At 54.4% G+C, this 16648-nt stretch overlaps 2 protein-coding genes across 4 annotated transcripts; one reads left to right on the top strand and one right to left on the bottom strand.

Annotated features, from left to right (window-relative positions):
• Positions 1-5507: 5507 nt before the first annotated feature.
• On the top strand, positions 5508-10387 carry RIIAD1 (regulatory subunit of type II PKA R-subunit domain containing 1). Of its 2 annotated transcripts, none has more exons than XM_090054317.1 (4): positions 5508-5763; positions 6768-6844; positions 7482-7528; positions 9180-10387. In XM_090054317.1, the coding sequence occupies exons 1-4, from the start codon at positions 5680-5682 to the stop codon at positions 9212-9214; spliced, it is 243 nt and encodes an 80-aa protein (XP_089910443.1). In that variant the 5' UTR covers positions 5508-5679; the 3' UTR covers positions 9215-10387. The 2 variants fall into 2 exon arrangements, with proteins under 2 accessions (XP_089910443.1, XP_089910442.1); XM_090054316.1 differs by having other exon boundaries at positions 5533-5763; positions 9272-10387.
• Positions 10388-10516: 129 nt separating this feature from the next.
• On the bottom strand, positions 10517-16323 carry MRPL9 (mitochondrial ribosomal protein L9). 2 transcript variants are annotated; one of them, XM_090054315.1, is made up of 7 exons: positions 16181-16323; positions 15581-15740; positions 14782-14906; positions 13920-13970; positions 13113-13214; positions 12450-12533; positions 10517-10910 (listed from the first exon to the last, which is right to left on the bottom strand). In XM_090054315.1, exons 1-7 carry the CDS (start codon positions 16199-16201, stop codon positions 10779-10781), a joined length of 675 nt encoding a protein of 224 aa, XP_089910441.1. In that variant the 5' UTR covers positions 16202-16323; the 3' UTR covers positions 10517-10778. The 2 variants fall into 2 exon arrangements, with proteins under 2 accessions (XP_089910441.1, XP_089910440.1); XM_090054314.1 differs by lacking the exon at positions 16181-16323 and adding an exon at positions 15911-16038.
• Positions 16324-16648: the final 325 nt, after the last annotated feature.

Below are 16648 nucleotides of genomic sequence, written 5' to 3'. Positions count from 1 at the left end.
CTTTGTCCTGCTGGACCTGAACCTGCCTCTGGCCACGTTCAATGTGTGTTGGAGTTGGGTTCATGGCCCTCTGGTGCTATATGCACTGATCATGAGACATTGGCCCTTGTCCCACAGGATGGTACAAGACACAGAAGACAAATCAGAGCTAACAAGGGAGCTCAAATCTCCATGCTGCCACCTCCCCACCTGCAGATGGAAGACATTAGCACTCCTAGGTGTCGGCAGGTTTAATTAATATTTGCAAAAGCACTCTGAGATTCTCCAGTGCCGGCCTGAACTTCCAGAGGATTGTTATTATTCTTAGAAGTGCTAAGTAAAAACCGGCACCTTCGTTTGGCACATATTGGCGGGTCTCCGTGTCAGGTCTCTGGGCTTCTCGACTAGTCAAAGCTGTCAGCGCTGCGTTCTAATTGTGGCATCTTCGTTAGCGGCGGCAATGTGAGAGCTCCAGTGGTTTTTTTAGGCACCCAGGGAGGAGGGGCCATGGGTTTCTGGCATGTTATGGGTACTAAAGGCTGTATTGGAGCAAAATCTCCATCCGCCCGATGAAGGCAGCAGGAGGCTGCTGCAGGATTTGCTGCCCAGCTGGGTTTCTGGTGACCACCTGTTTTTAAAGGGCTTTATGCAGGTTGGCTTTAAACCTTCCAACCCTCTGTCAGTACAGGAGCTGTGGTCAGGGGGAAGAGGACGTGTCCCACCCCACAGGGCTAAGCATCCACTGGGACATTTCCAGGACTGCTGGTCAACTGCCAAGACTCCTGCTGGGACTCAGTCCTGGAGGGTCCTGTCTAAAGGGTCTGGACCCTCCACTCAGGGTCACACTGATGCTGCATTGGAGTCAGGAAGAAATTTTCCCTCTGGTCAGACTGGTACAGACTGAGGGGGGTTTCCTCTGTAGCAGGGGCATGGCCTCTGCCTGGGATCTCTTGAGTTTATATTACCAACCTTTTATAGAAGCAGGACGTTGGCTGCTGCGGGCCCCCTGCTTTCCCTGGGGCAGGTTCGGGTGTGATGTCTGTGCTGTGTCAGGGTTGGTCATTGACTTATGTAGAGTTTAGACGCTGGATTTGTCTGGGATGGTTTGGACAGGGCTAATCCTGCTTCAGGCAGGGCGCTGGACTAGATGTGACCTCCTGAGGTCCCTTCCAACCCTCATTTCTATGATTCTACGAATCGTCAAGGACTAGTTCAGCATCATCAACCCCAAATGCTCAAAAACCTTGCGAGACCTTCACTGTATATTTGGCTTCTTTTTCTTCTACTTTCTGAGCTTTTCCTTGCCAAGTCCTATTTAAATGAAAGATGATGGCTTTATTAAAAAAAAAGTAATCATATGACTCCAGGATATGCGGCTTAAAACTGAATACCATATTTTTTCATGTACAATGTACCCTGGAATGGAATGTTTTTGCAAGGCTGAACAAAGACAAAGACATTTTTTCTTGTAGTAAGTAACTGGATAGCAGAAGCCCAGAAGCCGAGCCTGCCCACTGCTTGCTGGAGGTTAGGTGCAAATTTTATTTTTGCTTTCTCCCAGGAAGTGGCACAAACCATGGCTATCATATTTTATCATGTATAATACACACACTCATTTCCAGCAGCTGGGTGTTTGGGGGCAGAAAAACCCTCATACATGATGTGTGCAAGGAAATATGATATCATGGATCACGTTGCAAGAACTGGCAACATTAGATCCCCCCCTTCCTGATACACACCCCTTATCCCATGCACATCCTTTGCATTGGGGCTTGACAAAGACAGAACAGGAAACCTCACACTGAGTCTCTGTCATGAAAGCATCCCCTGGAAGCTCGAGATGGAGCAGAATGGGTCTCTAAGCATTTCCAGGAGCAAGTTCAGCTCTAGATTAAAAGCTCACTCGCAGCTGGGCCTGTATTGGTTACCTTCGATTTAGTATACCACAGAAGCAAAGGTGTCCCTCCACATCCCACACTCCCTTCTGGAGAGATAATGAGATTGAGGAAAGCCAAATTAGGTAAAATCCTTCCTGGAGCGATAAACCCAGCTTAGCTGTCTTTGATTCACGCTTAGTTTTCACTCCACCTGCTGTCTGCATGGAGATCAAATGGCCTCCCAGTTTGTCAAGCAGATTTAATCAGGAATCTCAAGATAGGAGTTTTCCTCAGTGCTCTGGGAATTGATACTACCAGAAGTACCCCTGCTTTCATGAACGAGGGGCTTTCCACCTTCCCTGCTGCTGAGAAAGTGTCACCTCCAGGCATAAACCAGGATCATGAAGAATAGAAGAGCCATCCAACATGAAATACTTCAACTCTCACCGCTGGCCCGTGAGCTGAACAGGAGCCAACAGGAGCATGCTCTTGTTGCAAAGAAAAGCCAACAGCCTCCAGAGTTGTATTAACAGGAGTGTTACTTGCACATCAAGGGAAGGGGTTCTTCTACTGTATTCTGCCGTGTCTGGACCCTGTGCCCCACACTTCAAGAAGGATGTGATCAGTTTAGAAAGAGTCCAGCACAGAGTGATAAAGATGGCCCAGGAGGCAGGACTGGCAAGGACAGGCTGAAAGAACTAGGGTGCCTGAGTCTGGAGAAGAGAAGACTGAAGGGGATTGATACCAGGCTTCAAATCCCTGAGGACAAGATGGAGATGGGCTTTTCTCTGTGGCTGCAGGGGGTAAGACTAGGAGCACTGGCCTTGAGCTGCAGCAGTGGAAACTGAGGCTGCAGATGAGGAGGAACGTTCTGGCAATGAGGGTGGCCAAGGCTTGGACTAGGTGGCCCTGAGAAGTTGTGGACTCTCCAGCCTTAGAAATGTCCAAGAGCAAGTTGGACAGATACTTGGCTGGGATGGTTCAAACAGGGATGATCCTGCCTTGAGCATGGGGCTGGACTACACGTGACCTCATGAGGCCCCTTCCAGTCCTACTTGCTTACCATCCTATGATTACAGACTTGGGCAGTTTGGTGCCTTGGGCAGCTGTACCAATGACAGCTGCTAATTTTCCACCCTGCTAAGTCAAGGTCTGGGGATGGCGTCCCCTTAGTTACACTCCTATCCGGACTTCCAGGGGTCACCAGCTCTGCAGAGGACCCCTGATCCCCAACACTTGATTTCTATTATTATCATTTAGATTTATATCCCGGCCTTTTGGAAGGGGCAGCCAACGATCACAGAGAAACAACCCAGAAATTGCAGCTATCCAAGAGAAATGATGCTCTAGTTGCATCTTCAACCTTTTGGAGCAGAAAGTCATTCTTTGCACAAGGTGGGAACTGGCTGTATGGTTCTTCCAGCCAGAAGATTGAAGTTTTCCATCAGTACCACCCCATAGCTTTTGGATAGATTTGTCACCTCCCTGAAGTGTGCCTCACCCATTCCTGGCTTGGTGGCCTATAATAAATCCCCACCATTATACTGGTGCTGTATCCTTCACCTTCACTCAGGTGCACTCTGCTCTGCTATCTTCCTCCTCCTGAACCAGGGAATGAGTGTGTGCATTTCTGACATATGAGGTGACACCACCACCTTTTCTCCTGACCTGAAAGAGAGTGTAACCCTCAATGAGGGATAAGAAACTGTAGTGCACTCCCACAAGCTAAGCCTGGACTAGAAAACTACATCATACCCCTCATACCCACTGCCATGCCTATCACCCTCCGCCATGCCAACCCACACACCGCCACTCTAACCTGCCACAGGTGAAGCAGGGGCATGACAAAACCAGATGCAATCTATCCATTCCTACAGCTGGAGCTATTTGCCTTTAAACACTGCTAGAAATCTCTATATACTGCAATAATAATAATAATGATAATAATAATAATAGACACACAGTCATAGAATCGTAGGAAATTAGGGTGGGAAGGGACCTCAGGAGGTCACATTTAGTCCAATCCCCTGCTCAAAGCAGGACCAGCTCCAACTACATCATCCCAGCCAAGGCTTGGTCTAGCCTAGGACAAAGTTTTGTCTAGTCCTGGCAGACTAAAGAGGTCAAATGCCAAGTCAGCCCCCTCTCCCTGTAAAATCATATTGTCTAAGGATCATAGGAAAGCTAGGCTTGAAAGGATCACATAAGGCCACCTAGTCCAGGCCCAGCTCAAGGCAGGGTTATCCCTGACTAAACTGTCCCAGGCAGGATCCTACAGCTCTTGAATGCCACTGGCTATAGGAACAGTAGCTGTGACTGTGCTAGCTGGATGGGTGTTGTGAGTGGGCCTGCTATACCTACACTGCGATGAGTTTTATATTAGCTGTTACTGCACAGGAAAGAGATCTGGGAGTCTCTGTGGGCAGTTCACTAAAAACATTGGCTCAGCAGCCATTGAAAAGGCAAACCGCATGTTAGGGATCAGTAAGAAGGGAATAGCAAACCAGACAGAAAGCAGCATCATGCCCCTTTACAAACCCATGGGGCATCACACCTTAATCTTGTGCCCAGCTCTGATCCCTGCACCTCCAAAAGGACACAGAAGAGCTAGAGGGGGTCCAGAGAAAGGCCGCAAGGATGATGAGTGCTATGGAGGGGCTTCCCTAGGAGGAGAGACTGCGGCGGCCAGGCTGGGCCAGTTTAGCACAGAGACACTTGAGAGGGGAGAAGAGAAGGGTTTACAAGATAGTAAACGGCAAAGAGAAACTCAGTAGGGATTTAGTATTGACAGTCTCTCACCAGACAAGAACCGGGGGTCACACAATGAAACTAGCAGGCGGTAAGTCTAAAACGAACACCGTGCTGTTCTTTTTCACCCGGCGTGGAATTAAAGTGTGGGACTCATTGCCACCAGATGCGGGGGAAGCCGAGAGTGCAGCCAGATCCCAAAAGGGGCTGGTGAGGTTCTTGGGGGAAAGGGGCATCGGTCACTATGGAGCAGGGGAGTGAGGGGCACGGCCGCCGTCTCACAGCTTCCTACACCTTAAATGCTGGAGGCTGCAAGGGAAAGGAACAGGGGAAAACCCTGCTCAGACCCAGATCGCTTCCCCTTTTAACATCTGCTCTCTGCCGCTGCGTAACCCAGCCAGGAGAGACTGGGTTTGACCCAGTCCACGGCAGCTCTTGCGCTCTGATGTGATGTTCTTGCACGTAACGATGATTACCGATGTACTGAGAGCGGGGGGGGCTTTAATTTAGAGGGGAATCGTTTATTCAGGCTTGAGAAACTGCAAATGTGAGCTCACGTCCTGACTAGTTTCAGCTAAAAACAAGAGATTTCACAGATGTTTGGGTCGGAAGAGACCTATGAGATCAATGAGTTCAACCCCCTGCCCTGGGCAGGAATGAGCGCTGGGGTCAGACCACCCCGGCCAGGTGTTTGTCCAATTTTTCTTTCTTTTTTAAAAAAGCCAACTTATTTCCTTCAGAGACCCTGCCAAAAGCCTCAGCTTGGCCTGGTGCATCTATTTATTTTGGGGAAAGGTGGGGGGAGGGGACTACAGCACCCAGAGATAACCATGAAAAAAGATGAAAATTGAGCATCGAACACCCAGCTTGAATATTGAAGCTGAACCGAAGAGAAAAATCCCCCAGCTGCTGGGGGACGACAGAGACAGGCAGCCCCAGGGAGGGGGCCTGAGCCTGGCACACGCACGCACACGCCCGTGCCAGGGCAGGCAGGAGGCCGGCTCAGGCTGCAGAAGGCGCCGGAGCTGCCAGCAGCCATCCCCATGGCAACCCTGAGCCTGCCCGTGCTGACAAAATGGCTGATGTGGGCTCAGGCCTGGAGGGGCCAGACCTGGGGGCGCTGAGCCCCGAGCAGCAGGCGCAGCTGCTGGAGCTCAAGGTGCGTGTTGCGTGCATGGTGGGGACACGCTCCTGCCGCGGGGGAGCGGGGAGGGGAAGGGTCTCCCCTCCATGCCACCCAGGGGAAAGGGGCTTGAGCATCCCCCGGTCCAGACCTGGATGCTCTGAGCTGCATCCCTGCAACGCGGGGGAGGAAACCCTGCCTGGGACACAGCCCCCCCGGCTGGCCCATCACCCCCTTGCAAGGACTTGGGGCTCTGGCCAGGGGGGCAATTCCTGCCTCGTCTTTGCCCCTGAGTGGGGCAGCACACGGAGCCCCCCATGGGCTTACACCCCCGTGCGTGGCACCAATTTGCTCAGGGGAACAAGCGCGTTGGCCCCCAGCCTTGACCTCACTGCCACCTGCGGCCTGACCTCCAAACACCAGCACCGGGGAGGGTGGGAGGATACTCCCACCCGGGCGATCCTTGCTCATTCGGCTCCCCCAGGCAGGAGCTCGAGGGGAGCCTCATGTCTGCAATAACAGTAGTGAAACCCCCCTATCCAACATGCGAGAGCCTGAGCCAGCAGAGCCCGATGCAGAGGGGGGCTGAATTAATTACAGAAACCAGAGAAAAGCCGGGCTGCGAGGGATGATCCTGCCTACTTGGGGTTGAACCGAGGTGATAGGACCAATGATGGGCCTGGGGAAACCGAGGCATGAAGCTATTGCTCTATTACAGTCTGTAACAAAACGTAGGCAGACAAAAGTTTCCGGGCTGAAGGTTTCTTCTTGATGGCAGAAGTGCTCCAGGATTTATCCGTAGCCCAGAAATGAGTGGAAGGAAAGCTGGGATTTACTGAGGGGGCTGGGAGTCCCATGAGATGGAGAATCGCTGCAAAAGAGTGATAACCTCTTGGTGCCTCAGTTTCCCCGTACCCATAATTAGCTTTATAACTCCCAGCCGGTATGACAAGGAGCGAGCACTAGTAGAGGCTTGGAGTGTACCCAGCTGCTGTCCCTGACCCCCCGGGTAATGCCTAGTCTGCGGCTTCCCTCCCCAGATCAACACACGCATTGCCAACGAGAAGTACTTGAGGGATCACCAAGAAGTGGAGCTGCTGCTCTCAGGATTCCTGAGGTACTGGCCGTGGCCGCACAGGGCAGCCTGAAGATGCCGACGTGGCCCCCACCAAGAAACCCATTGCCCTCCCCCGTGTCAGAACCTGCCTCCGTTTTCCCCACCCAGGCCAACCAGAGAAACCCTGTCCCCCTGCTTACAGGCTTTTAACCCCCTCCCAACACTGTCCAAGGATGACCAGGGCCCTTGTGGTTGCCTTTGATTGTCCTGGGCTTAGCAGATGTTTCTAACTCCCAGCACAGGGTGCACTGCACCCCACCCCACTGTCCTTTCCAGACACGAGGAAAGGGGCCTTTTCAGCTCCGTGCCTCTCCCCAGTGCTCCCCCCTCCCTCCTAGAGCTCAACCCTTTTTGCAGCTCCAGCCTTTTTAGCTAGCCTCCCTTCCAGCCGGGCCCCAGCCTCCCAGCCAGGCAGACTCTTATCTGCTGACCACCTTGCAGCTAGGTTTCCAGCCCTCAAGGGGCCAAATTAACGGTGTCCTTGCTCACTGACTGGCTTATCGGTTCCCAGTAAAGAAGGGGTATTTACCAGCTTGGGCCCCACAACTCTACACGGAGCTGACACCAGAAGCCAGACAGGAGCCATTGGTCAGACTTGGTTGTAAACCCATGTCCCACCTTTGTTCCATCTCCCCAGAGAAGTGCTGCAGAGAAGACCAGAGAACATCCGGGAGTTTGCAGCAGGTGAGATGCTTGCGTTGACCAGTCAGGCAGGAAGAGCCAGAGGAGATGGCAGGGCAGCACCTTGGTAGGGTGGGGCAGATGCAGAGGTTGCTGTGAGCTGATTTGGCCTGGGGAACATGGGTGCACACCCAAAGGGAACCAGGTCCAAATTGGACGGGGGTAGAAGAGGCCGCAGCTCTTCCAAGCCCTGCCCAGATGTGCAAATTTGAGATGGCAGCGGCAACAGAAAGCACAAGTGTTCCAAGGGCCCAGCTCCTGAGGTTGGATCATGGCATCCTGGCAGGCAGGGAGAGGAGCTGGTGGCATCTCCCTAATGCCACCCTCTGAAGGCATCTGCTCTGGTCCCCACGAGAGTGCTGAAAGGGTTAATGGGAAGGCCCAATGGGAAATCCTAGGCCGTGGCTCTCTGCCTATGCCACAGACTCTATAGAGCTAATTCCAGTCCCTACCCCTGAGGTATCCTTTGCAACCAGCATGGCTCTTGGGGCCAAAATGGCACCTTCCTTCCCCCTTCCTTGTGTCTGCCCATTCAGCTGGGCTGTGGCACACTGACAGCACAGTGCACAGGCTTCTGCCACCTCTGGGGGCACAGTTAAGGTGACAGGGCAGCACTGAAGCATACTCTAGCACTATGGTTTCCCAGCTTCTGAAGACTCAAATGGAAGGACATTCCCTTAACTTTGCATTGCTGAATTAAGGGCCATGAATGTCCCATAAGAGCTGCCATTTCCAGGCTTGGATCATGGGTCCATCTTGCCGTTTCCTGCATCACACCATGGCAGAGTACAGAGGCTGGAAGGGAGAGTGACCTGGGTCTGAGCAGGGCTTTCCCCCTGTTCTGCTCTCCCCTGCAGCCTCCAGCACTTAGGGTCTGGGCAGTTTTGATTCAGAGGCCATGCCCCTCACTCCTGTGCTCAATAGCTGCCGATGCCCCTTTCCTCTTCCAAAAACGTGTCCAGTTTGCTTATGAATCTGGTTGAACTCTCAGCTTCTTCCACATCCAGTAGCAATGAGTCCCACACTTTAATTCTATGCTGGGTGAAAAAGAACTTCCTCTAGTTTCAAACTTACTGGTTTGAATCTATGACCCTTAGTTCTTGTGTGGTGAGACAGTCAATACTAAACCCTTACTGACTTTTTCTCTTCACCATTTAGTATTTTGGAAACCCTGCCCTGCCACACACACACATGGCCTGGCCTCTGTAATCTCTCCATGCCATGAATCATCATTGCTGCCCTTCTCTAGCTCTACTAAATCCTTTAGGAGGTATTGGGACCAGAACTGGGCACAGGGTTCAAGGTGTAGATATACCCATCTGTCACAGATAAGTATGGCATTGGATAGTGAATACGTCTACTGTAAGTGTGTACAACACAAATAAGATGCGCACCCTGTTTGAAAGGCAGAATGGGGACCCACAAGTGCGTGCTGTGGAGCTCATGCAGACTTACTTTCACCATCTCTAAGCAGAAGGTACACAGTAGAAAATGCAATTAATATATATTTTCACTTATAATGTTTACCCCTAATTATTAGCCAGTTTTCTGGAAGGAAAAAAGGTGCAGATTGTATTTGAGAAAATATGGTCTTATCTGTGCTGCCCCAGCTGCCCACTGTCTGTCCCTCCATCTCTTGTGCCTCTCACTGCAGTGTCTGGACACCCAGTGAAAAGATCCACGCTTTAGACAAACCTTTTCTTGCCACCATCAGTCACTGGTTCCCGCCTTGCTCTGCCTTTTCAGCACATTTCACCGACCCCGAGCTGCCGATGAAGATCCAGAAGCAACTCATGGAAAAAGTCAATGTGATGGAGAGGCCCAGAGTATGATAGACACCTGGGAGCATTTCCTTCCTCACATGGTTCCTGGCTTCCCTCTCTGTGGTTTCTGGTATGCATTTAAGTTGTTGCAATACAGCTCCTAACTCAGCTCTAGTGTCATCTGGAGGCAGGCAGGTGCATGCCAGGCCTGCCTTCCAAGTGCTGCCTCCTTGCTGTGCGTTTTGGATGCTCCTTCAGGTAATCATTAAACCAGGCTTTCTGCCCAACCCGCTTCCGTGTCATGGAAAAGCAGAGACCATGAAGCTGGAGCATCAGCCAGGCTGGCCCAGGGGCCAGTGGAGATACAGAAGGCAATCAGTTGGTTCTTCACCAAGCCCCCTCCTGCCTCCACCCACTATGGTCTTTGCTAATGCGTCATCAGGCCTGGCCCCATCTCTGCAACTGATGTGCTACAGGACACTGGTCATGTCCCTTTCTGCCTTGGTCTTGCTCCCCTTCACTTGGACAATAAGAACCTGTCTTTGTGCCAGCCTCTGCCAGCCTGTCTGCCCAGGGCTCCAGAAGGGAAGGAAGCTCTGGGGATGCATGGGTTTCTGCCACCACCTGCTGGAGGTCTCAGCAACCAACACTGAGGTCAGAACACGGCACGACCCCAGGCTTAGTGTCCCCTCCAGCAACAGCCTCTTCCTTCTCTGCCCAGGGCCAGTGGAGCACACTGACCTGGCATGCTGGAGCCCTGTGCCCAGCTGTGTGACCCTGGTAGGCTCAGCCCAGACCCCTTGTACCTCAATTTCCCCATCTGTGGAAGAAGGATGAGAATGTTGACCTCCTAGGCAGAGACTTCTGCACTCTTGATCTGGATCACTTTGGGGCCATCGCTGTGTTCCTATGACCTAACTATAGATGGACCAAGGGCAGCATTTGGGCCAACAACAGGGGAGGATATAGCCTGTATTTGTCTCACACGTGTGCTGGTGCATGGGCATACACACACATACACACCTTCCACTCCCCACGCCAGCCTCACAGCAGTTGCCAGAGCCCCTGGGCTACAGAGGATCCAGCTCCAAAGCCCAAGAGGCCTGGATGAAGGAGGCCTGGCCATTTCTCCCTCCCAAATGCCTTCCCACACCCCTCCCTCTGGCTCACAGGCAGGCCTATCCCTTCTGGCAGGCACCATCTCAATGTGTTCAGAGGCTTGGCCAAGTCGCTGACAAGAGGCAGAGCCTTTTATTTGTCACTGGGAGCATCTTGGTATTCTGTGAAAACGTGTGGGCTAGACACAGGTAGGAGCTGCAAGGGCAATGATTTGCCCAGACAGTCCATGGAGCTGGAGGGAACCTACCTCCCCTGACCCAGCCATCAGATGCCTCCCTGTCCAGCAGGAGAGCCCAGGCTCCACGGGGTTGCAGCATGGATGGGGTGGAGGGTCCCCGACTGTCCAGTGCCAACAGGGAGTGTGCTGGGACCTAGGAGTCGGGCTCTGAGCTGGTCTCTGTCTGGAAAGCCTGCTTGGCCAGCCAGTACTTGTAGCGCTTGGTCTTTGGTTTCATGAACAGCACGACGGACATGGGGACGCGGACGGTATCCAGCTCATTCACCTGCAGCACATGCCAGAGACAGAGAGATGAGTTAGAGGGCATGACGAAAGGGTCAGATCCCCAAGAGATTGGAAGCCAGTCTAGTTCTACTGCCCTGGCCTCTGGCTAACACCTGGCATCCCTAGGACAGGACAGCACCAACCCAGCACCTCCAGAGCCCCTTTAGAAACAAGGCATTTTCTGGGCCTGTAGTTTAGAGCCAGAGATGCAGCACTGGCCCCTACCAATAGGAATTCAGGCTGGCCAATGAAGCAGGCATCTATGCAAATTAGCCCAGCAGTAAGGGGATGGCACTATTGGAGTTTCATGCTCCTCATGAGGGGCTGGGGAGGGACCAAAGCTGAATGGAGACAGGACTAGCGGGTCACTGTCATCCTTTCACGTGTCCCCCACCCTGCTCCCTCTGAGAGGGACTGGATAGGTGTAGCTCAGTTCTTCAATCCTCCTTAGAGGGGAGACTGTGTTCCAGGCGGGGGCGGTGGAGGGCACAGATTTAAAAATCAGGGGTGGACTTGCTGGCAGTTGTCATGAGATCAGGGCTGGGCCTGTCTGCTTGCCCAATGTTTCCCTCCCTGCTGCCCCTGGTGCATATGGCGATGTCTGCCCCATGGTGGGCACCAACCCAGAAATGGCTGCATTCCTGAGGGCATCCAGAAGCACTCTGGAGTCTTTCAGGATGCTCCGCTGTGTGGGAGCATCGCCTGCTAATTTTGGCCATTTCATGGTGATTGCGGGCCATGTCACTTTCCTCCTGCCTCAATCAGAAGAAGGGTGGCCACCACTGCACACTGAAGGCAGGCTAATTCACTCAGGATAAGCTAGCTGCCTGCAGGCAGTGCTAATTAGCTTACCCAAAGCTCCCTGCCTGGAGCAGGATGGTTGCCCGAGGGCACTACACCTGGGCATTAGCATAGCTCAGTCTCAGCCAGATGCTCCAGAGCAGCAGTGCTCAACCTCTTAGCCTCTTGGCTCAGATGAGTAGTGTGAGGTCTGTTTGCAGGCTGGATCAGGCCCCAAGTCCTGGCACCACCCATCCCCACCCTGTGTACTGGGATTGGGCCCTGGGAGCCTGGTACTGCCCCTTGCATGCTGGGATTGGGTCCTAACACCACCCTTTCCCACCCCCTCCTGCCCAGTGTGGGTCCTAGAAGTCTGGCACTGCCCCCTTCACCCCCAGACTGGGCCCTGGGCCACCCCCACCAGCCCAGCCATGCAAGCTAGGATGAGGCACCAGATGCAGCACGCAGGGCCTGGGGCTCTCCATGGGTCCAGAGACTTGGCAGCAAGGCAGTGGTGGCACCAATCCTCCTAATGCCAAATTTCTGGACTCAGGGGGAGCCCTGTCGGCCTAATGACACAGTGCTGCCAGCTGGAGGTCAGGCACCTCTGCTCCAGAGTCGCTGCATCCCAGAGCAGGCAAGAAGCAGACTCCTTCAGAGCCAAGAACAGGCCTGCCCTCTCCCCAGCTCCAGCCCCCTGGACCAGCTGCTGGATGGCAGGGGGAGGGAAAGGAGAGGACAGAAAGGAAGCCGCACTCACCGTCACTTCACACCAGTACTCGCCCCACCTTGTGATGGGCTCATCTGGCAGCTTCACTGCATGCGGCGGCACAAAGACCTTCAGCTGTGGGAGAACCAGTGCTGGTTAACTCTCAGGGTGCCCCCCTGCCACAGCAGCCTGTGGGTATTCAACAACTTGAAGAAGGTGTCATGGGGTGGTCCAGGGCTGGCCCCTACAAGAGGAAGTGTCAGGGGAGCGGGGAAGGGGGTGAGGGGGACACCAGACCTGCCTGGGAGTGGGGGTCTCAAGTGATATGATTGCTAGCAGGGCAGGATAAAGGAGAAGGAGAGAAGGCTGGGAAGAGAAGCCATTCTATCTCCCCCTAGTTATGGAGCCCATGCCCCTAGTTACGGAGATATCACACCAGCCTGCAGGGAGAGAACACGCATCGAAAAGCCCCTGCTGGCTGGTAGTGAGACAATGGGAGACAGTCAAGCCCCCAGCAATGAATGGCCAGAGAGGACAAGACTTCATCCCTTACCCCACCCCCACTGGATCTCTCCTAAGCCCTTGTGATGAACCCCAAAGCCTCTGTTCCCCTAGTGCCAGCCAGGCTGCTGGAGGGAAACTCAGTGTGTCCCACAGAAGAACCAGTCCCCTTCCTACTCCACCCCCCGCCTCAAAGCCCAGCTGGGCACCCACGTTCTTGAAGAAATGACGGGCGACAATCTCAGGGGTGAGCACCCATTTCACATTGTTCTTCATGCCCACTTCCAGGTGGCACTTCTCCAAAAATCTCAGGGTCTGTGGAGAGGCAAGGAACACAAGTCAGGCACAATGCAGGGGTGGGGAGGCAGCAAGGGCATCCACATGACGAACTTCTACCATAATAAGTGAAGGGCAAACAGCAGAGCCCCAGCTACCCACTCCAAGCCAGAGAAGCCCTGCTGACTAGGGTAGGCACATTGGCGAGATAGCACGAGAAATGCAGCCAGTCATACCCACTCCTGAGCTGCTGGCACCTCTTGCTATTACAGAAGCCAAAGCAACTAGTAAGACCTCCCAGTGAAGCCCACCTGGCTTTAGCTGCTCCAGGGGAACCAGATCAGGTTCAGAGATGGCTGCTACTGAGATGAAGACAGAAGTCAAGGGAGCCAGCCCCATCCTGGGCCTTGCTCGGGGTCTCTTGAGGAAGGTGAAACACCAGCAGCAGGACACAGAACCCAGGACCCTCTCATCCTCACTCAGGACAAGGTCACTGGCTGCTGGGCCCCACAGCTTGGTGTAAAGAACAGAGAAACCATAATGCAGGGACTTTGCTCTCATGGGCTTCTAGTCTCTATCTCGAGGAACAAAACTAAAGAGGCTTCCTAATCAGGCAGAGCTTCCAATGCCAGGCTGAGAGCTGCAATTTCCCTGGCTGATGGTCTCCAGTGTCCTCACAGGCTACTGGAATCACATCTACCTCCCCAGTGTCCCTGTTCCCCTTCCCACAGCCAAGCTACTTACCTTTCTCCCACTCTGGGTTTGCAGCCTCTCCAACTTCCCCTCCTGGCGCAGCTACACGCAGTAAGACAGGCAGAGAAAGATGGTGAAAAATCTCAGAGCTGAACAACGCATCTGCTTTGTCTCTGTACAACTTGTAGTCTCGGGCCCCTTGAGTGGACAAGTGCCCATGAGTGACTCATCTCCATCCAGGGGGCTGGGAAAGGGTCTTTTTGCTAGGCTAGGGCAGATCTGATCTCATGGGATTCTCATTTCATTCAACAGCCAATGCAGTGACTGGCGTAAAGTCCCCACTTTTTTCTGCCAAGCTTTAGCAGGAAGACTGACATTTCCTGAGTTCATAATAGCCTTTGCAGGTGGCCAGAGAAACTATTTAGATTGAAAGACAATGTAACGAAGTCTCCCATATAATAAACTGCTGATTTTAGTCTAATGCTCCATCCTGGGTGTTTCCATCTATGTTTGGAACACTATAAACTGTCCGGCAGGGTTCTGAAGTATCAAACAACTGGTAGTTCAGACCCCAAGAGAACAGACACAAGAGGGAAAATACCTGCTGTTAAAAAAGATCAAATTAACCCAGTCCCTTTACAACCTCTTTGTTACATGACTGTGAACACCCCAAAGCAGCAGTTCCAGCCTGAGGCTACACTCCCCAAGAGCCTGAAGACACTAAAATTTTCTGAGGTCCTGATTTTCTGCTCCCTGAGATCACACAAGAACTGTAGGAACCTTCCAGACAGTGGCTAATATGAGGGGGGTCTCAGTAGCTGGGGAACCCTCCTGCCAGGCGTGCTAGGACAAGCAGTGTACCTTGGAAAGGCACCTTGCTCCCCAGAACCGAGCTGGCTGAGCTCCAACTCACTTTTGTTTCCACCTCAAACAGCTTCTTGTTCTCCGGCGATGCATAAACAGCGAGGCCCTGAGGGAGCAGTTTGTTCCGGGCCAAGGATTTCCTTACGGAGACAATATCCCCTTGGTTTCCCAAACCTGCAAGACATCCAGGGGGAAGAGTGACACCAGTGGCCAACCCAGATCACCAGAGACTCGAAAGAGCACCCCTCACTCCTGACACAGCCCCAAAGCAGGTCCCACACAGGAGAGGGAAAGAGATCAGAGCCCAATTAGCACGTTCACAACAGCACAAGCCATGACCTCGATAAGCACAGAAAGTCACCTGCTTCACAACCCCGCTTTTTGTACCTAGAACAGGCAAAATGTGATCCTCTGTGGGGATCACATGTGTTACAGCAAAGGGGGACTCCCGAAGCCAGCAGCTCCGCCAGGGCCACCAGTGGTCCCTTGAAACAAAACCAAGAGGCTCCAAGCAAGACAGCAACCATGGACTTCAGCCCTGACAGCGGCTGCAGTCGCTAGAGAAAGCTTTACCTGCCACCATCTAACTAACGTTCCCACGGGTTCAATCCTGAAGAAGGTTGCATGTGTGGGGAGAGCAGCCCAACAACGGCTTCTCCCTCCGCTCGCTGCTCGAGGGACTGGGGCAGAGCAGGGGACAAGGCCCAGAAGAGACCAAGCCCCTTCTGCCTGTTAGATGCCACCAGGCTTACAAGCAACTGGGGTCAAACAGGGCAGAACCCGCCAACCCCGAGCCCCGGTTCTGGGGCGCGGAGAAGCCGCCCCTGCCCATCCCCACAGGCACCTACCCTTCATGGCCTGAGTGAGGATGACCTGCAGCTCGCCGTCGGGCTGGTGCTTGGTGTCCTCCACCAGGCGGTAGATGCGGTGGCGCCGGGGGTGCAGGCGCGGCTCCTGTCCCACCTTGCTCAGTGGGATACGCCACCACCGCTCCACCACCACCGTGCCCTAGGGGTGAGGCACAGAGGTCAGCGGGGGGCGGGCGGACGGACTGAGGGCCTGCCACCTCCACCCCGCCAAGGGAGACCCCAGGGGGCACCGCCCCCCGGCGGAGCAGGACCCTTGATCCCCGCCACCTCCCAGAGAGGGGCACCACCCCAGGAAGGATCACGACCCACCCGACTGGGGACGCGGGCGGGCGGCGCCAGGCCCCGCCGGAGCAACTTCCCGCTCCACTCCAGCGCCCACTGCAGCATAGCTGCCAGTGCGCATGCGCCGCCGGGCGGCAGAAGGACCCGGCGCGCGCGACGCAGGCGACAGAGAACCCAGCTTGGGGCTGCCCGCGGCGCGCCTGATCCGCCCCGCTCCCAGCAGGCCTCTCTGGGGGCACCCCCGTGGCGGGAGCGGGAGCGGAGGGGTCGGCACGTGCTCCCCGTCCCTCGACCTACCTCGTTGCAGCCGGAGCCCATTGCTCCTTGTCTGTCCCTGCCCCACGGGACCGGCCTCGCTCCTCCTCTTGGCCACCCCCTGCGGGGAGCTGAAGGCCGCTGTCAACCCCCCTCGTCTCGTCTTCTGCAGACTCAGCCAGCCCAGCGCCCCCCGCTGCCCCTCGCCAGCCCTGTCCCTCAGCCCACCGCCGTTCTCGTCGCCCTCCACTGGTCCCTCTCCAATGCGTCCGCATCCTTTCCGTAGCAGGGGCCCAAAACGGGACGCAGGACCCCAGATGTGGCCTCCCCGGTGCCGGGCGGAGGGGGTGAATCACTGCCCTCGATCCGCCGGCAGCGCTCCTGCTGCTGCAGCAAAGGGCAGCCACCCCCGTGGTGTGAGGGCAGTGATTGTTCCCCTCCGGTCGGCACCGGGGAGGCCACATCTGGGGTCCTGTGTCCCGTCTTGGGCCCCCCGCTGCGGGAAGGACG

This window comes from Crocodylus siamensis, chromosome 6, assembly GCF_052110815.1.
Source record: "Crocodylus siamensis isolate JL-2025a chromosome 6, ASM5211081v1, whole genome shotgun sequence".
Classification (NCBI taxonomy): Eukaryota; Metazoa; Chordata; order Crocodylia; family Crocodylidae; genus Crocodylus; species Crocodylus siamensis.
The sequence above is the reverse complement of the archived record's forward strand: the minus strand, read 5'-3'. Positions and strand labels throughout refer to the sequence as shown.